This window comes from Mastigoproctus giganteus, chromosome 8 (assembly GCF_048544385.1).
Source record: "Mastigoproctus giganteus isolate SK-2022 chromosome 8, ASM4854438v1, whole genome shotgun sequence".
NCBI lineage: Eukaryota > Metazoa > Arthropoda > Arachnida > Uropygi > Thelyphonidae > Mastigoproctus > Mastigoproctus giganteus.
Window position 1 is genome coordinate 107034208 of NC_143582.1, and position 24742 is coordinate 107058949.

General features: G+C 39.4%; 1 protein-coding gene across 2 annotated transcripts in view; it reads right to left on the bottom strand.

Annotated features, from left to right (window-relative positions):
* The window catches only part of LOC150081754 (nucleoside diphosphate kinase 5-like), a 282065-nt gene extending 267975 nt beyond the window's left edge, over positions 1 to 14090 (bottom strand). For both annotated transcript variants that reach the window (XM_090379619.1, XM_090379621.1), the window contains exon 1: positions 13909 to 14090. In XM_090379619.1, coding sequence (XP_090235745.1) covers positions 13909 to 14058 — 150 coding nt within the window. In that variant the 5' untranslated portion in view covers positions 14059 to 14090. The remainder of the gene's footprint in view (positions 1 to 13908) is intronic.
* Between the last annotated feature and the right edge of the window lie 10652 nt (positions 14091 to 24742).

Here is a 24742-nt window from a genome sequence, read left to right on the forward strand (position 1 = left end):
ACTACAGAGTCTGGAGACTAGGCACCGGCGAGGTGATCTGATAGAGGTGTATAAGGCTTTGAATGGTTTGAGCATGCTCAATGCCAATGGGATTCTTCATCTTTCTCAGAATAATCACCTCAGAGGGCATAAATTCAAATTGAGGAAGGACGGATGTCGGATAGATGTGCGGAAATTTGCCTTTGGCCAGCGGGTGGTTGGTTGGTGGAACCGACTTCCATCACTTGTTGTTGAAGTTGATAGCCTAAACAAATTTAAAGCTCAACTGGACAGGTATTTCGAAAGAACGGAGGGGTGAAATGGGAGAGGGTTTTTTTTTTTTTTTTTTTTTTGGCTGATGCTGAATAAGCTTGCTTTCTTGCATCATATGCCTCTACTAATGCTAATGCTAATGCTATAAAAGAACATGTCAAAGAATCAACACACTTAAGATCAACAGTGATCACAAAACAGCATTCATGTGCTATATCGAAGATGGAACAGATGTTAATAATATGGATGGAAAATCAGATTCAGAAGCGAATGCCCCTGAGTCCAATGACCATTCAAGCAAAAGCAACAAGTATTTATAAAGATATTAAGGATAAGTACGGCGGACCCCAACCCAAGTTTGTGGCAAGCAACGGGTGGTTTAATAGGTTCAAGCATTGCGCTGGTTTCCACAATGTTATAGTATGCAGTGAAGTCGCCAGTGCTGATGCTGCAGCTGCAGAGAAATTTTGAAGTGTTGAAAAAAATTACTGATGAAGGCAGCTATTCTATGCAGCAAATTTTAACGTTTACGAGACTGCTCTGTATTGGAAAAAATGACAGATCAAACTTACGTTGACAAAGAGGAAAATACAATGCCAGGTTTCAAGGCTTCAAAAGATAGGGCCACACTCTTGCTTGGGGCTAATGCAGCAAGAGATTACAGATTAAAACCACTGGTTGTGTACCATTCTGGAAATCCTTGTGTACTTAAGGGTATCAATAAAGCCACCCTAACTGTGCATTTCCGATCGAACCAGAGAGCATGGATAACAATATCTCTCTTTGAGGATTGATTTAAATGCTGCTTCATTCCCAAGGATGAAAAATATTGTAAAGATAACGATGTTCCTTTCAAGATTTTGCTTCTATTAGATAATGTTCCTGGACATCCTACGCATCTAGATGATTTCAATTCGAACGTGAGAGTCATGTTTCTACCGCCGAACATGACTTCACTCATCCAACCTATGGATCAATGTGTTATTTTGAATTTAAAAGCATACTTTTATGCACAACATTTGCTCAGGCATTGTCTGCAGTAGACGGTAAGAAAAATGTTACGTTAAGAGACTTGAAAATCTTACAATATTTACCATGATAAAATCATAATCATTAATAAGGCCTGGGCAGAAATTGCTAAAAGTTGTTTAAATGGCACATGGAAGAAAATATGGCCATGACACGTAAAAGGCTTCGAAGGATTTGAAAAAGATGAATCATATGAATAGGTTACAGATAAGCTTGTAAAGGTTGCACAGCTACTTCGGCTGGAGATTGATGCCGAAGACATGGAGGAGTTAATAGAGGAAGAGAAGGAATTATCTAACGAAGAACTTATTGACTTGCAGGCAGTGATAGTAAAAGAAGAAAATGCTGACAAAGCTCAAGGTGAACCAAATGAGGAGCCAAGATGCGTCATTACCAGAGAGATAGCAATGGCATTTTGTGAAATTGCATTGGCAATTGCAAGGTTTGAGAAGATGGATCCTGACAGCGAACAATTCTTAAAAGTTAACAGAGTGAATGATATGCTTGCTACAAAAAAATCTACGATGAAAAGAAAAAAGCCACCGTCCAGTCATCCATTAACATATTCTTTCGTAAGGTTGAACGGCCGACACCTTCTAAATCTCCACAGCCCTCAACCTCTGCAGCAGCAGCGTACTTATCAGCTGAAGATGTCAATTCTGGCAAAAAATGCTCGAGAGGTAAAACTTACTGTGTTATGCCTGTGTCCTCTCTTTTTTTGTAGCCCCAGGGGCTCACATCTGGTGAGTATGGGCTTGGCACACCCAGGGTCCTGAGCTGGATATCATCATTCTTCTCTTTCTTGGTGATTCCCTTCTACTTTTGTTTGTCTGTCTCTCTCTCTCTCAGGGTTACTCGGGAACTTTTTTTTCCTGGTGCAGCATAAGCCTCAGGCTTTCTTGCATCATATGGATATTAATAATAATAATAATAATAATAATAATTTTATAATTTTGAAATTTTTTAAATTGCACACTTTTGTAATTTTTCCTGTGCATGAGATAAAAAACTGAATAAATAGGAAGGATGTGGAGTTGCTAGAATTATTTACATGTTCATTGAACATTTGATTCAATCAATTCAGCAAGTGCTGCACAAGCATGGGAGAAATTCTGACTTATGTAAAATTCGACTTGCACGGTGTTCCGTGGAATGCAACTCTTATATAAGTTAGGGAATTCCTGTACTGATGAACACATAGGCATGACAGATGATGTTATGATTATTTTTTTCTCATTATTAAAAGCAGATTATTGGAGTTCATGTTTTCTCTATTAATAATACCATATTACTGATTTCTCTGTACATTTTTAAGGTTAGGTTTCCCAACCTAATATTTCGTTATATTTCATAAATTGACACTAATGGTTAGGTTATGAAATAATAGGAAAATAAAGAAAGCTTTTTTATATATATATACATATCATAATGTTAATCAATCACTTAATGCTGTAATGTTATTGTCTGTCATGCCTATGTGTCAGGCGCCTCCGTAGCCAGGTGGGAAGGAGCAGCAGTGCGTAGCACACGCTTCTTGATTAGACCGGGGTTCAAGCCCGTCACCACCAAATACGGAGGATGCGGAAAGGTCAGGGAATGACCACCGCATATCCCGGAGCAATATGGCCTTAGTTGCTAATGCTCCTAAAAAAAACTAAACAAACAAACAAAAGCCTATGTGTCAATCAATATCTCCTTCTCGACTTCTACTGCTGCTACCGATAACACGCACCATCTGGTTATCGAGAATGCAAATAGAAACTGCAGCAGTAGCAAGCCAGTTTGTCCAGTAAGTTTCCCGTAGTTTGCCATGGTTCCTGTGTTGGCTTTCTTTACCTTCGCCAAAATCTGAAAATGATGTCCTGCCAACTGATGAACTTTATCCTACCTCAGCATTTTTAAGAACTTCATTTTTCAAGAACTTGTGCACTGTATACTCACATGCAGAAATATAGTACTTCCTCACTGAGCAAAAGAATAGAATCTTCTCCTCTTCTTTTACTCTACACAACCTCAATCACAAAATCAGAACCGCCCTCCTAAATTTACAAAATGTAAGTGGAAGATTTGAAAACTGTTGGTAAAATAAATTTGCACATAACATTCCTTAACATATCATACAGATATGTGGTACATTGGATTGAACTATGTTCAGATTTTCAAACATTAGTAGTAGTAGTAGTGGCATATGATGCAAGAAAGCAAGTGTATGAGCTTATGCAGCATCAGCCAAAAAAAAAAAAAAAAAATCACACCATTCCCTCCAAATGCCTGTCCAGTTCCTCCTTAAATTTATTTAACCTATCAACTTCCACAATGACAGACGGAAGTTTGTTCCAGCAATTAACCACACACTGGCTAAAGGCAAATTTCCGCACATCTATTCTACATCTGTCTTTTCTTAATTTGAATTTATGCCCTCCTTAAGTTCATAATCTGAACAAGTGGAAGGACCCCATCAGAATTCAGCATGCTCAACCCATTCAAGGCCTTATACACCTCAATCAGATCACCACGCAGGTGCCTAGTCTCCAGCCACTTTAATTTGAAAAATTTAAGCCTTTCTTCGTAAGAGCAACCCTTTGTTTCATTCACTAATCTTGTTGCCTTTCTCTGTACTCGTTCCAGCAGCACTACATCCTTCTTGAAATGACGCCTCCACACCAGCATACAGTACACAAGGTGTGGCCTGACCATTGCCTTATACAGAGGGACAATCACCTCCTTTTCCCTGCTAGCAAAATTCCTATATATCATTGACAAAACCCCATGACCTGCCCTGGCAGCCTGTCTGCACTGCTCAGAAAACTTCATATCTGACTGCACAATTACTTCCAGGTCTTTTTCATTTTCTACCACCTTAAGTGTAATACCACACAGTTGGTACGTTTCTCTGGTGTTACTTCTACCCATATGCAGTACTTTGCATTTGTCAAGGTTAAACTTCAGTTGCCACTTCTTAGCCTATCTGCCCAAATTTTCAAGATCCTGTTGCAGTAGCACACTGCCATTACTGTCATTAACAACCCTGTCAACCTTTGTATCATCTGCAAACTTCGACACCAAGCCTGATATACCTTCATCAATATCATTGATAAATATACAAAACAACAGTGGATCCAACACCGAACCCTATGGGACTCCACTATTACCACCCTCTGTCTTCTCCCACTCAACCATCCTTTTATCCATTGTAGCAACTTACCCTTAATACCACTCTGCTCCAATTTGTACAACAGTCTTTCATGTGCAACAGTTGCAAAAGCTTTCCTGAAATCCAAATATATGATATCAAAATTATTTTTTGCATCCAGTTCCTTTGTCAGCACATCATAATATCCTATCAAATTTGTCAGACAAGACTTTCCCTTAATAAACCCATGCTGTGTCTGAATTATTGTTGCAGTCTTGTCTAGATGATCCTGCAAAGCATCTTTAACCAGTGACTCCATTATTTTACCCGGAACAGAAGTTAAACTAACTGGTCTGTAATTACTCGTGTCACCCTTCAATCCCCATTTGTGAACTGGGGATACATTTGTACATCTCCAGTTTGTGAGGACCTCCTCTTGAGTCCAAGGTGCTCTTATAATTATGGCTAAGGGTTTGCTTAGTTGCTTTGCCCCCGCCTTTAATATAACTGGATAGATCCCATCCACTCCAGGTGCCTTTCTTATGTTTAACTTCAACAGTTTCTCCTCCACTTTTCTCTCAGTTATTGGAAAATCATTAATCACCCTGCTACAATTTTATAACCTTTTGCCATTTTCAAACCTTAATAACTCCTCATGTGTGAATATAGTTGCAAAATACGCATTCAGTTTGTTTGCTATCTGAGCAGGATCAACAAGTCGAACCATTGATATCAAGTGGACCAATCAGATTCATCCCCTTCCTTTTAGAGTTTATATAAGTAAAGAAATCTTTGCTGTTTTTCTTAGCATCCTTTGCCAAATATTTCTCATAATCTGCCTTCGCCTGCCTAACCTCCTTTGTGTCCTGATTACAGACTAGCTTATATCTGCCATAGGCTTCTGAGTCGCTTCATAATTTATATGCATCCCATGCATTTTTCTTCTCTGTCACGAGTCTCATTTGTTCATTTGATAACCATTTAGGCCTAAACCTTGAACAACATTTCTTAATAGGTATGAAACTTTTAGTAGCATCCACGATTAATTCCTTGAATGCTTCCCACTTAGAATTTACTGTTGGAAACATCGTCAGTTGATCCCACTGTACAGAATTTAAAAACTGTCTGAGACCACTGTACTCACCTTTACTGAAGCAAAAACCCTTTCCTTTCCTTTACCCCTGATGGTAATTATATCTTTAAGTAAATCCCACAACAGTACACTGTGATCACTGCCACCTAGTGGTTCCTTTATCTGCAAATTCTTAATACACAAATGATCTCTGCTGATAACCAGATCAAGAGTATTACCCTCTCTGGTTGCCTCTCGAACATGCTGCTGCTGCTGCAGGAAACAATCATCCAATAAATCCACAAAAGTCTTACTAGTGTGTGAATGACCAACCCACAAGTTCCAGTCTATATCTGGGAAGTTAAAATCCCCCATTATAAGACATTCTGATTTACTAGTCCACTCTATTTCTCTGAAGAATTGTTCATTGTACTCATTCGAGTCATCAGGCCTATAACACACTCTTACTCTTATTTTTGCTTTCGCAGTGCTTATGTCACACCAAACTGACTCACCATTTCCCTGTTCATCTATATCAACTGGATGCACTTCTTTTGATTTTATGTTTTTCTTAATTAACAGCATGACACCTACTCCCTCCTATCCTTTCTGTACACATTGTACTCCCCAAATTCCAATTCTGCATTCCTAATATGTGTGACACCACAACCCTGATATTCCAACAACATTAGCACAATATTTAAAAGAAACAAGCAAATTGTTCTGATGAAATGAATTACAGACATCCAAGATAGCTTATGGAGTTTTGTCAATGATATACAGTAGTTTTGCTAACAGGGATAAGGAGGTGATTATCCCATTTTTAAAGGCAATGGAATAATCATGTTGGGTATCATCTTGAGTACTACATACAGGTCTAGAGGTCTCATTTTTGGAGATATAAATCTGCTGGAATGGATGCCAAGAAGGGCAAGTTTGGTGAAGGGAACGAATGGGTGGTCTTACCTAGAAAGGCTTTGCTTCTGCAAATTGCAGCATCTCGAGACTAGGCACCTGCAAAGTGATCTGACTGAGGTGTTTAAGGCTTTGAATGGATTGATCAAGCTCAATGCTGATGGCATTCTTCCTCTTCCTTACACATGAGAAGGCATAAATTGAAATTGAAGAAGTATTTTTGCAGGATGTGCAGAGGTGTTCAAAGTTATGCAGAGGATAGATGTGTTTGCTTTTAGCCAGCAAGGGGTTCATTGTTGGAACAAATTTCCATCTGTTGTTGTTGTGGAAGTGGATTGTTTGAATAAATTGAAGGCAAAAATAGCCAAAGTGTAGGAATAGATAATGTGAGAAGTTTTTTTTTCCCTTTGGCTGATGCTTTTATGCTTTCTTTCTTGCACCATATGTTACTACTAATACTAATTCGAAATATGAGAGGCACAAATGCTATTGGGGCAGTGTTAGGTGATATGGCAAACAGCTACTTTTAGGGGTACACATGCTAATAGTTTAAGGGCAGCCATAAGCACAGGCAAAAACTGTTGCTTGCAGTGATTTTGGACATTTAGGGGTTTAGATTGTCTCTTTTAAGAATCATCAAGTCTGTTAGGGTTATTCTGGGAAAAAACAGGTATGGACATACAGTGCTTGCTTATACAATAATGCTTAGGAGCATTAGTTTATAAATCAAATAAATCTGACTTAACTAGTATTTCATGAATATGAAGTATAGTATGAAGTAACAGGAGAGACTGCTTCTACAAGGATGGGATACACTTAAATACAAAGGGTGCAAGAATATTTGCTTATGCTATCGACGCAGTGTTAGGTGGTTCAGAAAACTGCTAGCTTGGGGAGATACGAGGACTAATAGATTAACAGTAGCCACTAGCAGAGGTGAAAGTGATTCTTGCAATGCTTCTATTGGAATGAGCAGCAGCCTGGAAAACAAGATGCAAGGTATTTCAGAGACTGCTGAGAGTCATTGCAGTACAAGTAAACACATGGGTTGTGTTAGGATAGCTAAGAATAGGATCAGGTGCATGTACACCAATGCTAGGAGTTTAGTAAATAAATTTGATGAATTTGAGGTATTGCTCAAAACATCAAAGGTAGTATTGTTTGGATATCAGAGACGTGGTGTCACACAGATATAAGGAATGCAGAACTGGAATTTGGGGAGTACAATGTGTACAGAAAGGATAGACAGGATAGGAAGGAAGGAGGGGTTATGCTATTAGTTAAGAAACACATAAAATCCAAGGAAGTGAAGCCAGTCGACATCGCTGGACAGTGCAGTGGCGAGTCAGTTTGGTGTGACATAAGCAATGGGAGATCAAAATTAAGAGTAGGAGTGTGTTATAGGCCTAATGACTCTGATGAGTATAATAAGAAACTGTACAGGGAAATAGAGTAGGCCAGTAAATCAGAGAGTCTTATAATGGGGGATTTTAATTTCCCAGATATTGACTGGAATTTGTGGGTTGGTCACTCACACACTAGCAAGGCTTTTGTGGATTTATTGGATGATTGTTTTCTACATCAGCATGTTTGGGAGACAACTATAGAGAGTAATACTCTTGATCTGATTATCAGTAGCGATTCTTTGTGCATTAAGAATCTGCAGATAAAGGAACAACTAGGTGGCAGTGATCACAGTGTGTTGAAGTGGGATTTACTCAAAGAGGTAACTACCATTATAGGTAAAGGGAAGGGTTTTTTGCTTTCGTAAAGGTGACTACGGTGGTCTGAGACAGTATTTAAATTCTATACGGTGGGACCAACTGATGATGTTACCGACAGCAAATTCAAAATGGGAAGCATTCAAAGAATTAATCTTGGAAGCTACTAGGCTTTACACACCAACTAAGAAATACTGTTCAGGGTTTAGGCCTAAATGGAGGTCAAATGAACTAATGAGACATATGGCAGAGAAGAACAATGCATGGGATACATATAAATTAATGTGTGACATGGAAGCTTATGATAGATATAAGCTGGTCTGTAACCAAGTCACAAAGGAGATTAGGCAGGCAAAGGCAGATAATGAGAAATCCTTGGCAAAGGATGCAAAGAAAAACAACAAAGAGTTCTTTACCTATGTAAACTCTAGAAGGAAAGGGATGAATCAGATTGGTCCACTGGATATTGATGGTTCAACTGTTAATGATCCTGCTCAGGTGGCTACCAAACTAAATGAATATTTTGCATCTACATTCACCCATGAGGAGTTATTTAGAGACGGAAATGCCAGAGGTGAGTTACACTCTGGCAGTGAGCTAGATGATTTTGTAATAACTGAGAGGAAAGTGGAGGGGAAATTTTTGAAGATAAATATAAAAAAGGCACACGGGGTGGATGGCATCTATCCAGTTAAATTAAAGGAGGCAGCAAAGGAAGTAAGCTAACCCATAGCCATAATTATGAGAGATTAATCCCCTGAGTCCATAATTCTTTGGACTCACGGGAGGTACCCATAGACTGGAGTTGTGCAAATGTGACCCTAATTCACATAGGAGAATCAAAGGGTGACACAACTATTTATAGACCTGTTAGTTTAACTTCTGTTACAGGAAAATTAATGGAGGCACTGGTTAAGGAAGCACTGCAAGATCATCTAGACAAGACTTCAGTTACAGCTCGAACACAGCATGGTTTTGTGAAGGGAAAGTCTTGCCTGACCAATTTGATTGGATATTATGATGTGGTCACAAAGGAACTGGATGTAGGGAATAACTCTGATATCATATATTTGGATCTTAGAAAGGCTTTTGATACTGTTGCACATGGAAGACTGCTGAACAAATTGGAGCAGTGTGTGGCACGGGAGGCAAATTGCTGCTATGGATAAAGGGATGGTTGAGTGGGAGAAGACAAAGAGTGGTAATCAATGGACATTGCTCATCATGGACTAATGTGGAGTCCCTCAGGGTTGTGTTGGGTCCATTGTTGTTTTCTGTATTTATAAATGATATTGATGATGGTATATCAAGCTTAATGTACAAGTTTTGCAGACGATACGAAGGTTCGCAGGGTTGTTAAGAACACTAATGACAGTACACTGTTGCAACAGGATCTAGAAAAGTTGAGCAGATAGGCTGAGAGGTGGCAATTGAAGTTTAACATTGACAAATGTAAAGTTCAAATTAAATTCCCAGTGACATATCAACTCTATGGTACTACGCTGACAGTCGTAGAGAACGAAAAAGACTTGGTGATAATTGTGGAGGCAAATATGAAGTTTTCTGAGCAGTGCAGCTGGTCTGCAAGAGTAGCTCATGGTGTCTTGTCAATGATATACAGGAATTTTTCTAAGAGGAATAAGGAGGTGATTATCCCCTTGTATAAGGCAGTAGTCAGGCCATACCTTGAGTAATGAATACATGTCTGGAGGCCTCATTTTAAGATGGATGTAGAGCTGTTGGAACGAGTACAGAGAAGGGCAACAAGATTAGTGAATGGAACATTCACTAATCTTGTTGCGAATTCACTTACGAAGAGCAACCCTTTGTTCTATTCAAAGTGTTTTGCAAATTACAGTGTCTGGAGACTAGGCACCTGTGAGGTGATCCGATTGAGTGTATAAAGCCTTGAACGGTTTGAGCACGCTCAATGGTGATGGGATTCTTCCTCTTTCTGAATAATCACCTGAGAGGGCATAAATTCAAATTGAGGAAAGACAGATGTAGGACAGATGTGTGGAAGTTTGCTTCTAGCCAGGGGGTAGTTGTTTTGTGGAGCAGACTTCCATCCTTTGTTGTGGAAGTTGATAGCCTAAATAAATTTAAGGCTGAGCTGGACAGGTATTTGGAACAAATGGAGGAGTGAAATAGGAGGGTTTTTTTTTTTTTGGCTATGCTGTGTAAGCTTGCTTTCTTGCATCATATGCCAATGCTAATGCTAAAGAACTAATTAAGTCATTAAATACAGACATTATAGAGATATCAGAAATTTGTTGACAGTCTGACTGAAGTAATGCAGAGAACACATGTACAAAAAGGATGTGTGTATGTGTGGTCTCTGTCCTGATGGTACCTAAGGAATCCCTTACTGTTCACCATTGTCTCTTTGCAATGTTGGCATCTGTGCATAGCCAATCATGATTGTAGGTCTGACCAATTTGATTGGATACTATGATATGGTCACAAAGGAACTGGATGCAAAGAATAATTTTGATATCATATATTTGGATCTTAGAAAGGCTTTTGATACTGTTGCACATGGAAGACTGCTGCACAAATTGGAGCAGTGTGGCATTGGAGGCAAATTGCTGCTATGGATAAAGGGGTGGTTGAGGGGGAGAAGACAGAGAGTGGTAATCAGTGGACACTGCTCATCGTGGACTAATGTTATTAGTGGAGTCCCTCAGGGTTCAGTGTTGGGTCCATTGTTGTTTTCTGTATTTATTAATGATATTCATGATGGTATATCAGGCTTAAAGTTCAAGTTTGCAGATGATACAAAGGTCAGCAGGGTTGTTAATGACAGCAACGACAGTGCGCCAATGCAACAGGATCTAGAAAAGTTGAGCAAGTGGGCTGAGTGGTGGCAACTGAAGTTTAACATTGACAAATGTAAAGTACTGCATATGGGAAGCAGTAACCCCCCCCCCCCACACACACACAACGTATCAACTGTGTGGTACTACACGGACAGTGGTAGAGAACGAAAAGGACATGGGTGTAATTGTGCAGGCAGATATAAAGTGTTTTGAGCGGTGCAGACGGTCTGCAAGAATAGCTCATGTTGTCTTGTCAATGATATACAGGAATTTTTCTAGCAGGGATAAGGAGGTGATTATTCCCTTGTGGCAATGGTCAGGCCACACCTTGAATACTGTATACAGGTCTAGAGGCCTCATTTTAAGAAGGATGTAGAGCTGTTGAAACGAGTACAGAGAAGGGCAACAAGATTAATGAATGGAACAAAGGGTTGCTCTTATGAAGAAAGGCTTAAGTTTTGCAAATTAAAGTGCCTGGAAACTAGGCACCTGCTAAGTGATCTGACTGAGGTATATTAAAGCCTTGAATGGTTTGAGCATTGTCAATGCTGATGGGATTCTTCCTCTTGCTCAGAATAATCACCCGAGAGGGCATAAATTCAAATTGAGGAAAGACAGTTGTAGGATAGATGTGCGGAAGTTTGCCTTTAGCTAGTGGGTGGTTGATTGCTGGAACAAACTTCCATCTGTCGTTGTAGAAGTTGATAGCTTAAAATAGATTCTAGGCAGAACTAGACCGTGTGTTTTTTTTTTTTTTTTTTTTTTGGCTGGTGCTATATAAGCTTGCTTTCTTGCATCATTTACCTTTGCTAAGTTTAATGCGCTAGTGCAGGTTCTGTTTACCATGACCAGGAAATAAAGGAAGAGGGTAAAAGAGGAAAAGATGTGTGCCACATAATCACGATTGAGGAAAATTTCATTAAAACCTTTTTAATGTCATCTGGTAGTTACAGCATAATAGTTGGTACATCCAATACTGTCAGCTTCAATAGTTATCTCCATCTTCAAAATTATTTCCAGGAATGTCAAACCAACATGGACCCTAGGACAGTTTCACTGAGCCTGTCTTTAACCTCCAATTTCCGTTCTTATAACTTTAGTCCAGGCTACAACTCAATGTAATATGATATTATTGTATTCTTCTTTGTTATATAATTTGATATGCATAAACAACTTTGGAATGTATAACCTTTACTTCATTGTTTCTTTTCTAATTAATTTTTAATTTTTAGTTTTTATTAGTTGTGATTATGAAAATGTCGTCATACAATTATATAATTGTATAAATTGACAAGTTGTGACTCCACCCACTGTCCTCCTAGGTTGATATGCCTAGGGTGCTTCCCCCCCCTTGACGCTGGATTTAGATCGCGAGCTCATTTTCCAATTCAAAAACAGTGGGATGGGGGGATAAACACCCTACCTAAGCTAAGTACCCCCGCCTCCTCGACGACACAAAACAATCAGAAAGAAAACGTCTCCACAATAATCATCCAATCATAGAAATCGGCTGTCATTCACAGCATTGAGTGGAAGGTGCCTTCACCTGTCAACTGCTTCTTTCCTTGCCATGCTGGATGGAGTACCCTAATCTGGAGTTCAGCCAGTTTTTGTATAGATCTGTTAAGTTTTGTAACGAGGTAGTTAATACAAAACATTGCTTGACAACCCTGTGTTTATCGAATCCCTTTCATGAGGGAGGCCTCATAAAAGAGGTACTGAATAAACTAAAGGTTGTCAAGTAATGCTCTGAAAAGAGAAGTTAATAAAGATAATTTTAACTCAACACTAACGATTCATACATTTTACCGATTTTTAAACAACAGTATATGGGCAGGGGGTATGGAACTAGTTTGTTGTTTGTTTGTTTGTTATTTGGTTTTTAGGAGCATTAGCAACTAAGGCCATATTGCTCCGGGATATGTGGTGGTCATTCCCTGACCTTTCTGCATCCTCCGTATTTGGTGGTGACGGGCTCGAACCCCGGACTAATCAAGAAGCATGTGCTACGCACTGCTGCTCATCCCACCTGGCTACAGAGGCGCCCACCAGTTTGTTACAATGGGCCTCACGTGAATCCCTTCAACACACCTCTGTATATCAGGGATATATCCCCAAACCCCAGGGGCTCACATCTGGTGAGTATGGGCTTGGCACACCCAGTTTCCTGAGCTGGATATCATTCTTCTCTTTCTTGGTGATTCCTTTCTACCACTGAAATTGCTTCCTACCTTATACTGGTGCAGCATAAGGTTCAGGCTTCCTTGCACTATATGGCTAATAATCAATGGCGTGGCTACCATGTAGGCAGGCAAGGCAGTTGCCTCCGGACCCAGCATCTTTTTGCAATTTTCATTAATTAAGTAGGGGCCCGATTATGTTCTTTGCTTCCAGGCCCGAAAAAGGGTGGCTACGCTACCGCTAATAATAAAATAATAACTCCAAAAATTTATACATTTTTTTCAGTTCCAGACCCCCCCACCCACCCCAGATTACCATGTAACAAAAAATTAACTTGTTTTGCAAAACCAATTACCCCAGTGGCTCAACATCTGGTGAGTATGGGCTTGGCACACCCACGGTTCTGAGCTGGATATCATCATTCTTCTCTTCTTGGTGATTCCCTTCTACTTCTAACTCTCTCTCTCTCTCTCTCTCTCAGGGTAATTCAGAATTTTTTTTTTTTTTTTGGCTGGGCAGCATAAGTCTCAGACTTCATTCCACCATATGGTTAATAATAATAATAATTTGAAACATTATGCAATTATCGTATATTTGTATAAACACAGATATATTTGAAATTTCACGCACCGTGCTACTTTAGGTGCATTGAAAAAATTTCTATGTGAAATACTCAGACTGACCCAAATAGCGTAACGAACTAATCAACGACAACAAATAACGAATGGCCAAATTTTTGAAAAGTAGACCGATATATAGCAGAACAAATTTCATTTCACTCCTTACTTGCAAGATTGTGAATCCCTTGTTTATAATAAAATGTTCAATCTCGTCAGCCTTATCCATTGCATTTGGTTTTATAACTGCAAGCGTTCTTTCAATATTCATTGTGTAATGAAATAATGGCTCATTGGTACGTCTAATATTTCTTTCCATTAATTAAATACAAAATAATTAGAATACAAAAGTAAACCCTACATAACAACACCCGAATTTTACTATTTTAGTCATGTGCATGACGTCATTCCGCAGGGGGAGAGAAAAATCGAGAAAATTTTGCGCGAATTTTGGCGAGTTAATAATTATTATCATTCTTTATATTATTTCTCCTTGATCAGATATGGCTACTGGGTAGGTAGCCATTTCTTTCTTGTCGATGAGGGTTATGTCCAGTTTGTTGTGTGGGATCGTCTTGTCCGTTATCATTATACGTTTCCAGTACACTCTGTGAACAAAAATATTACAACGCATTCTTTGATGAATTGGTAGTTTGGCAATACCTTCTGATGTACTATCAGGGCCACCTGGTGGTGTCTCTGTGTGTATTCCGCCTGAGTGTTCACCCTGAAACCTGAGTTGATGGTTTTAGGGGCCAGGTGGCATCGTCAAACCATGTCATCTGTTACTAAGGGATATTGACGATGTATTTCTTGTAGACCCTGATATTGATTAACTCATCTTGGATGGCAATCTTGAATTCTCCGTTCTCGGGAATTAGCTTTCCTTACGTAAGCCAAATGTTAGCATTAGCATTAGTAGAGGCATACGATGCAAGAAAGCGAGCTTGTGCAGCATCAGCCAAAAAAAAAAAAAAAAAAAAAACCCTCCCATTTCACCCCTCCATTCATTCCAAATGCCTGTCCAGCTCAGCCTTAAATTTTTTTAGGCTGTGTTCAAAAACAAAATATGGAAGCCTCTTCCACCAATCAACTATCTTTCCTCAATTTGAAACTGAGCAAGAGGAAGAATCCCATCAGCATGCAGTTTGCTCAACCCATTCAAGGCCTTATACACCTCAATCAGATCATCTCGCAGGTGCCTACTCTCTAGGCGCTGCAATTTGCAGAACTTAAGCCTTTCTTGGTAAGAGTACCCCTTTCCCCTTTGTTCCCCTCACCAATCTTGTTGCCCTTCTTTGTACTCGTTCTAGCTCCTTCTACATCCTTCCTAGCTGACCGGGCTAGCCAGGTGGGTAAAGTGCCTGCCTGGCAACCCAAAGGTCGCGGGATCGAATCCCGCCTCGGGCTTAGATCAAAGTACTGCAAAAACCTTGGGAGGTGCATTATGGCCACAGAAGCCGATGGGCCAACAACTACAAAAAAAAAAACATCCTTCCTAAAATGAGGCCTCCAGACATGTACACAGTACTCTAGGTGTAACCTGACCATTGCCTTGTATAACGGGATAATCACCTCCCTGTCCCTGATAGCAAAATTCCTATATATATCATTGACAAGACATCCATGACCTTCCCTGGCCGCCTGTCTGAACTGCTCAGCGAACTTCATATTTTACTGCACAATTACTCCCAGGTCTTTTTCCTTTCCACTTTCCTCAGTGTATTACCACAAAGTTGGACGCTTCTCTTCGGTTATTGCTACCAATATGCAGTACTTTGCATTTGTCAATTTTAAACTTCAGTTGCCACTTTTCAGCCCATTTTCCCAACTTATCTAGATCCAGTTGGAGTAGCATACTATCGTTAACAACCCTGCCAACCTTTGTATCATCTGCAAACTTAGACATTAAACCTCATATACCTTCATCAATATCATTGATAAATATACAAAACAACAATAGGCCCAACACCGAACACTGGGGAACTCCAATAATAACATTTGTCCAAGAAGAGCAGTGTCCATTGATTACCACTTTCTGTCGTCTCCCACTCATCATCGCTTTATCCATTATAGCAACTTACCCTTAATGCCATACATCTCATATTTGTACAGCAGTCCTCCATGTGCAACAGTATCAAAAGCTTTCCCGAAATCCAAGTATATGATATCAAAATTATTTTTGGCATTTAGTTACTTTGTGATCACATCATAGTATCCAATCAAATTCGTCAGACAAGACCTCCATTTAACAAACCCATGTTGTGTCTTTTCTAGATGATCCTGCAATGCTTCTTTAACTAGTGATTCCATTATTTTCCACGGAACACAAGTTAAACTAACAGGTCTGTAGTTACTTTTGTCACATTTTGAACCCCCTTTGTGAATTGGTGATACATTTATTATTATTATTATTATTAGCCATACGGTGCAAGGAAGCCTTACACAACTCCAGTCCATGGGAATCCCCCTGATTCCAAGGAAGATCTCATAATTATGGGTAACGGTTTCCTTGCTTCCTTAGCTGCCTCCTTTAATATAAATGGATAGATCTCATTCACTCCAGGTGCCTTCCTTGTGTTTAACTTCAAGAATTTTTCCTCCACTTTCCTTTCAGTTATTACAAAATCACTAATCTCCCTGTTAGGTTTGATAAACTTCTGGCATTCCCCCCATTAAATAACTCCTAATGTGTGAATGTAGATGCAAAATACTCATTCAGTTAATTAGCTACCTGAACATGATCATCAATATTCAACCCATCTATATTAAAGTTTCAATCTGATTAACCCTTTCCTTCCAGAGTTCCAGAGTTACATAAGTAAAGAACTCTTTACTGTTTTTCTTTTCATCCTTTGCCAAAGATTTCTCGTAATCTGCCTTCGCCTGCCTAACCTCCTTTGTGACTTGATTACAGACTAGATTATACCTGCCATAAGCTTCTGTGTCACCTGATACTTTATATGCATCTCGTACATTCTTCTTCTCTGCCACGAGTTTCATTAATTCATCTGATATCCATTTAGGCCTAAACCTTGAACAGTATTTCTTAGTTGGAATGAAAAGCCTAGTAGCCTTCAAAATTAAGTCCCTGAAGGCTCCCCATTTAGAATTCAAGGTAACATGATCAGTTGATCCCACTGTACTGTACAGAATTTAAAAACCATCTGAAACCTCTGTAGTAACCTTTACGAAAGCAAAAGCCCTTCCCTTCAGCCCTCATGGTAGTTACATCTTTAAGTAATTCCCACATCGATACATTCTAAACCAGGGCCAACGCAAGTGGGCCCTGGTGAGGTAAGCCTCACTTACGGGCGGCAGTTCAAGAGGGCACCAGAAAATAGAACTTCTTTATAGCAAAATTTTCTATTTAGCGATACCCGCAATATCACATTCTTCCATTTCGCTCAAAGCGTTTCATAATTTCCTTTTTTTAATCCGATCGACAGGGGCTGACTGGACTTTCCGGGAAAATCCTAGTGGGCGAGGTCGGTGTGATTTTGATCATAAACCACAATATGTATGAGGCCGCTACAAGTTTTCCCCAGTAGGAACTGTTGACAGTCTATCGGTATTGCTTTTCTTTTTTTCTCTGAATCTGTAGTGTCTTCACCAGTAACCTCAATTTTCACACTTTTTTTTAAGTATTTTACTCATTTTTCGGGAATAAAACAATTACAGTATAAAAAGGGCAAAAATGAGGAGGTGCGTTTGATACACATGAAGAAACCTGCCTGCATGTAGCGACTGAATAAACAAAGCAACAAAGACAGAAACGCACTATTATTATTATTATTATTGTTGTTGCTCTTATATTATTTCTCCCTGTTTGGGGGATTCCACTCCGTGACGGGTACTGCTACCAAGTACACAGGGTGGTTGTAATGTCTGGTGTTACAGTCGTTCGATGAAATCTCTGACTATCCTGCAGGTGTTCAGGATTGCGACTTTCTGGAGTTCCTTGTAGGTGTTCTCTGGGAGAACTATTGCTGCTAGGCTGCTATGTACCATACCGGTGGTTGACACGATGATTGGGATGGTTGATACTTCTTGCCTATGCCACACCTCCTTGATCTCATGTCTCAGGTTCGTGTACTATCAAATTTTTTCCTCATGGGTTTTCTGGACATTGCTAGTGTTCGGCACTGCTATGTCAATCTAATAGGTAGCCTTTTCCATCTTGTCCACAAGGGTTATATCCGGTCTGTTGTGCGGGATGGTCTTATCCGTTATTATGGCGCGGTCCCAGTACAGCTTGTGGGTTCTGGTCTCTAGTACTGCTTGGGGTTCGTACTAGTAGTACGGTACACTTTCTTTGGTCAACTGGTATTTCCTCGCTAGCTTCTCATGTATTATCCTGGCTGCCTGGTCGTGTCTATGACTGTACTCTGTCTGGACTCTGATCACCTTTCAACCCACGGTGATGTGGTGGATCGTTTCTGAGGTCAGGTGACATCATCAACATATGTCATCTGACATTCCAGATTCCTTTGCGATGTATTTTCTATAGTTTCTGGTATCGATTGCCCAGTCTTGGATGGCCAGCATGAATCCTTCAGTCTCAGGGGGAGGGGCGTCCCGCTTGTGAGCCATGCATTGGAAGCAATGTTATCGATGTGATCTTGATGGAGATCATTGTAGTGTCTGCCATGGAGTGTCTTCTTTGCCCATCTTTCTATCTTCGTTTCTTGTACCGTTTGGGCGGGAGGGGTTTCCCCACTTAGGTTGAGTGGGGTATTCCACTTATCTATTTTCCTTATGGCCTGGTGGAGTGGTGCTGGGTTGTTCTCGAAGTAATCCTTCAGGTTAACTATCGCTGTTTTCTGTTGTTCCGTCAGGTCTATCAGGCCCCTTCCTCCCTCTCTCCGAGGTATTGTTATTCTCTCCACTGCTGACTTCGGGTAGTGTTGGGGACTTTTAGTCATCATTGTCCTTGTCTTTCGCATGATATCTTCTAGCTCGGTGTTAGTCCAATCTATGACTCCGAATGTGTATGTTATTACTGGAACTGCATAGGTGTTTATGGCTTTATGTGTGTTCCCTCCGATCAATTTTGCTTTCAGCAGGCTTCTGAATCTCTGGTGATATCTTTCGGTTAGGCACTTCTTGATTTCTTTTTGTTCCAACTGCTCAGCCTGCATCATCCCTAGGTGTTTGTAGGGCTCTCCTTCTGTCATAGCTTCGATCTCTTTACCAGTCAGCAGCTGGTAATTTCAGCCAACTAATTTTCCCTGGTGCAGTGTGTGGGTCTTGCATTTTTCTAGACCAAATTCCATCCTGGTGTCCTTGCTGAATTCTTCAGTGATCCGGAGTAGTTGCTGGAGTTGCTTCTCCGTTGGCGCGTAGAGCTTGATGTCATCAATGTACATCAGGTGGGTGAGGATGTACAGGTTCTTTCTTCCTTCTTTGAGGTTACATCCATACTTGCTGCCATTGAGCTTGGTGGATAGCGGGTTGACTGCTAGACAGAACCATAGTGGGCTTAGAGCATCTCCCTGAAAGATTCCTCTTCTAATGGGGATTGGCCTTGTTGTGATGTTCTCGACTTTAATGGTTGTACTCCATTTCGCCATTGTTGCTTCTAGGAAGTTTGCCAATATCGGATTGACCTTGCAGATCTTCAGGGTATCTATTAGCCAGCTATGAGGTACGGAGTCGAAGGACTTGCGGTAATCGATGTAGGCCGTGTATAGGTTGCGGTGCTTCTTGAAGGCTTGCTCAATAACTGCAGCATCCATGGTTAATTGCTCTTTGCATCCTTTCTGCTGTCGGCCATTATGTTCTGACTCTCTAAGTGATCTGATATTAGCATTAGCATTAGTAGAGGCATATGATGCAAGGAAGCAAGCTTATACAGCATCAACCAAAAAAAAAAAAAAAAAAAAAACCCTTCCACCTTGCAGGTGCCTAGTGTCCAGATGCAATTTGAAGAAATTAAGCCTGTCTTTGTAAGAGCACTGCTTTGTTTCCCTCAGTAGTCTTGCTGCCCTTCTCTGTAGTCATTATGGCAACTTTACATCCTTCCTAAAATGAGGCTTCCAGACCTGTGTGCAGTATTCAAGGTGTGGCCTGACCATTGCCTTATACAAGGGGATAAACACCTCTTTATCTCTGCTCCCAAAATTCCTATATATCATTGACAAAACCCCATGACCTACTCTGGCAGCCTGTCTGCACTGTCAGAAAACTTCATAATTGACTGCACAATTACTCCCAGGTCTCTTTCATTCTCCACTAACCTGATTATAATACCACCACATTTCTCTGGGGTTACTAATACCCATGTGCAGTACTTTGCAGTTACCACTTCTCAGTCCATCTGCCCAACTTTTCCAGATTCTGTTGCAACAGCATACTGTCATTACTTTTATTAACAACACTGCTAACCTTTGTATCATCTGCAAACATTGACATTAAGCTTGATATACCTTCATCAATATCATTGATAAATATACAAAACAACAGTAAGCCCAACATCGAACCCTGGGGGGGCTCCACTAATAACAATAGCCAACGAAGAGCAGTGTCCATTGATTACCACTCTCTGTCTTCTCCCGTTCAACCATTCTTTTATCCATTGTAACAACTTGCCATTAATGCTATACTGCTTCAATTTGTACAGTAGCGTTCCATGTGCAACAGTACCAAAAGCTTTCCTGAAATCCAAGTATATGATATCAAAATTATTTTTTGCATCCAGTTCCTTTGTGACCATGTCATAGTATTCAATCAAATTGGCCAGACAAGACTTCCCCTTAACAAACCCATGCTGTGTCTGAATTATTATTGCAGTCTTCTCTAGATAATCCTACAATGCTTCTTTAACTAGTTACTCCATTATTTTCCCTCGAGCAGAAGTCAAACTAACAGATCTGTAATTACTTGTGTCACCCTTTGATCCTCCTTTGTGAATTGGAGATACATTTCCACATCTCCATTCCGTGAGTGCTTTCCCCTGAGTCAAAGGATGCTCTCATAATTATGGCTAAGGATTTGCTTACTCCCTTTGTTGCCTCCTTTAATATAACTGGATAGATCCCATCCGCCCTTCATATGTTTAACTTCAACAATTTCTACTCCACTTTGCTCTTAGTTATTTAAAATCATTTAACTCCCTGTTAAGAGTTTGCTAAACATCTGACCTTCTTCTCTTTAAATAACTCCTCATGATTGAATATAGATGCAAAATAGTCATTTAATTTGGCAGCTATCTGAGAATGATCATCTACAGTCAAACCATTGATATCAATTCGACCAATCTGATTCATCCCCTTCTTTTTAGAGTTTATATAAGTAAAGAAGTCTTTGTTGTTCTTCTTTGCATCCTTTGCCAAATATTTCTCATAGTCTGCCTTCACTTGCCTATCCACCTTTGTGAATTGATTACAGACTAGCTTATATCTGCCATAGGCTTCTGTGTCACCTGATAATTTATATGCATTCCATTCATTTTTATTCTTTGTCACAAATCTCATTAGTTCACCTGACATCCATTTGGGCCTATACTTAGAACAATATTTCTTAGTTGGAACAAGTAGCTTCCAAGATTAATTCCTGGAATGCTTCCCATTTAGAATTGGCTGATGGTAACATCATTAGTTGTTCCCACTGTACAGAATTTAAAAACTGTCTCAGACCACTGTAGTCACCGATAGCAAAAACCCTTCCCTTTATCCCTTATGGTAGTTACATCTTTAAGTAAATCCCACATCAATACACTGATCACTGACACCTAGTGGTTCCTTTATCTGTAAATTTCTAATACGTGAATTATCACTGCTGATAATCAGATCAAGAGTGTTATTCTTGATTGCCTCTCTAACATGCTGCCGTAGAAAACAGTCATTCAATAAATCCACAAAACACTTGCCAGTTTGTGAATGACCAACCCACAAATTCCAGTCAATATCTGAGAAATTAAAATCTCCTATTATAAGACACTCTGATTTATTGGCCCACTCTATTTCTCTGTATAATTTTTCATTATACTCATCAGAGTCATTAGGCCTATTACAAACTCCTACCCTCATTTTTGCTTTCCCAATGCTTATATCACACCACACTGACTCAACACTGCTCTGCCCATCTATTTCAACTGGATGCACTTCCTTGGATTTTATGTGTTTCTTAACTAATAGCATAATCCCTCCTTCCTTCCTATCCTGTCTATTCTTTCTGTATACATTGTACTCCCCAAATTCTAATTCTGCATTCCTTATATCTGTGTGACACCATGTCTCGGATATTCCAACAGTATCCGCCTTTGATATCTTGACCAGCACTTGAAATTCATCAAATTTATTTACTATACTCCTAGCATTAGTGTACATGCAAGTATACAAACATGCACTTGTTCTTACTCTTAGTTACTAACACAGCCCATGTATTTACTTGTTTCATGACTCTCAGGAGTTCCCGAAATCCCCAGCAACTTGCTTTCCGGGCTGCTGTTCATCCCAGTAGAAACAATGCAAGATTCACTTCCACCTCTGCCTGTAGTCACTGTTAATCTGGTAGTCTGTGAATCCCCCCTCCAATCTAATAGTTTTCCGACCCAACTAACATTGCCTCGATAGACTCGGCAAATATTCTTGCACCCTTTCTATTTAAGTCAGGGGTGGGCAATTTTTTTCGTCAGCGGGCCGAATGAAATTTTCGTATCATGATGCGGGCCGAATGAAATTTTCGCATCATGATGCGGGCCGAATGAAATTTTCGCATCATGATGCGGGCCGGAATACATTGAACGATTTAATAAAAAAAATCAGAACCTAAAAAATGTTATATTAGTTGAATTACCAAATTATTAATGTATTTTTAAAAAAAAATATCTCTATGTCCAATTATCATTGAAAATGCGGCATTCGGCATCAATTTTTCTTTTTTTTTTAATTGGCTCATTTTATGGGCTATAAATTATATTAAATTAAAAATTGTAATAATTAGAAAAGGCATAAAACACAAAATATCTCGCACCAATATTATTTTTTTTCAATAAGAAGTCAAACCCAAAGGAACTTCGTTCGATCGATGCTACAATAATAATTAGGAAATAACTCTTTGACGCTGCGTAGAATCACTTGGTTACTGTTGTACTGGCCGCGATTCCCGATTGAACCGAATTAAGCCGAACGTTTACGGCGAGTGTAGTCAGGTATGGATTTTCTATATTTATGCATTTACCGAGGGGGCCGGATTCAACATCGTCGCGGGCCGGCTGTTGCCCACCCCTGATTTAAGTATATCTCATCCCTGTAGAAGCATTCTCTCCTGTTAACAAGTACAGACCACGCTGCGAAAATTTCCACCGCAGGAGCCTTGCACAATCTCTGCAGTTCCAAATTGATTGACAAGGCTCTCATCATATACTCCCTCCTATAATGTCTGGGCAGGATTGCAGATACTTTCAAATTTAACCCTAACTCGAGACTTTTTTTTAACATTCACCTGTACTTGTTAAGTAAATCCACAGATATCCTACGCTTAATGTCATTAGTGCCAATATATACAATGATATTACCTTTTATGCCGTATTAACGTGCCTCACACAGTTCATTTCACTTATCCGTTGTATTTGTATTTTGAATTTCAGTTGATAAAGAGACACGCCAGTCTCGAAAGCTACTGACTGTTAGTATATTTTACATTAAACTGGGTTATAATTATACTTGTATATTTGTTATTTCAACCTTTTGTACCCTTAAAAGATGGTATCTGCTCTATGTCATCTACTTTTGCTCCTGGCAGACATACCCGGGTCCTATTCCACCTATTCTTTTTGAACAATATATTTCCCGTTTCCCTGACAGTTGAGTCACCGACAATTTTTTTAGATTCAAATCAAGAAACTTCATCATTTTGTCAGCCTATGAATTTGACTGCACAGTTATTTCCAGTTATTTTTATTATTCATACAACACAGGAAAAATCCAAATTTTTAGTTTTACTTTTTCATTCATTGTAATCAATAAATGGGGAAAAAATTACACATTAAATTATGAAGATATCATAAAATACAATAAATAAGCTGTAAATACAATACAGAAAGAAACAAAAGAATACAAACAACAAAAAAGTACTATAAGAAAAAAAAAAAAAAAAAAAAAAAACCTAAATATTTTTTGCATTCAAATTGAGAATAGGGGCACATTTATGTATAGTAGTAGTAGTGGCATGTGTTGCAAGAAAGCAAGTGTATGATCTTATGCAGCATCAGCCAAAAAAAAAAAAAAATCACACCAGTCCCTCCAAATGCCTGTCCAGTTCCTCCTTAAATCTATTCAACCTATCAACCTCCCCAACGACAGATGAAAGCCTGTTCCAGCAATTAACCACCCGCTGGCTAAAGGCAAAGCCCCCTTAGGTTCATAATCTGAACAAGTGGAAGGATCCCATCAGAATCCAGCATGCTCAACCTATATAAGTATATGTAAGCTAGGCATGTGCCTAGGAGTTTCCAGTATTTGAGGCCTCAGAAATACATAAAATTTTGTAGCCTATGGGGGGCCTCAAAACCCTGCAGCACCTTAGTGACCCAAATTGATGTAAATGTGCTGCTAATTAAAAAACATGATATTTGACACTCCCTCACGTCACCTTCCTCTGCTTTTTGTTAATTCTATGTACAGTTTTTGAGAAAATTCTCTCACTTGGAACTGAAGTTACAATTATGTAAAATCTGCTTTTGATTAATTTGAAAAGCATGGGATAAATGAATTTTTTTCTTTCCATCATAGTAATTTTAGAAGATTTAATAAATTTCTTGTTTTGAAAAGGGAGCTGATAATTAAATACAGTTCAATTTCAGCACTTCTGGATTCTCTATAACTTTCTATTTGAACAAGATGTGTCACAGTTGATTCAAATTCCTGCCAAATCGAGCTGGATTTATTCATCTATTTTAAAGATTGGGATGATTTATATGGTTGGATGTAGTTATTTTGTTTTAACTCGGTATATCAGCTGTTGACATTGGTGCAATGACAGTTAGGTGACTATGGGTC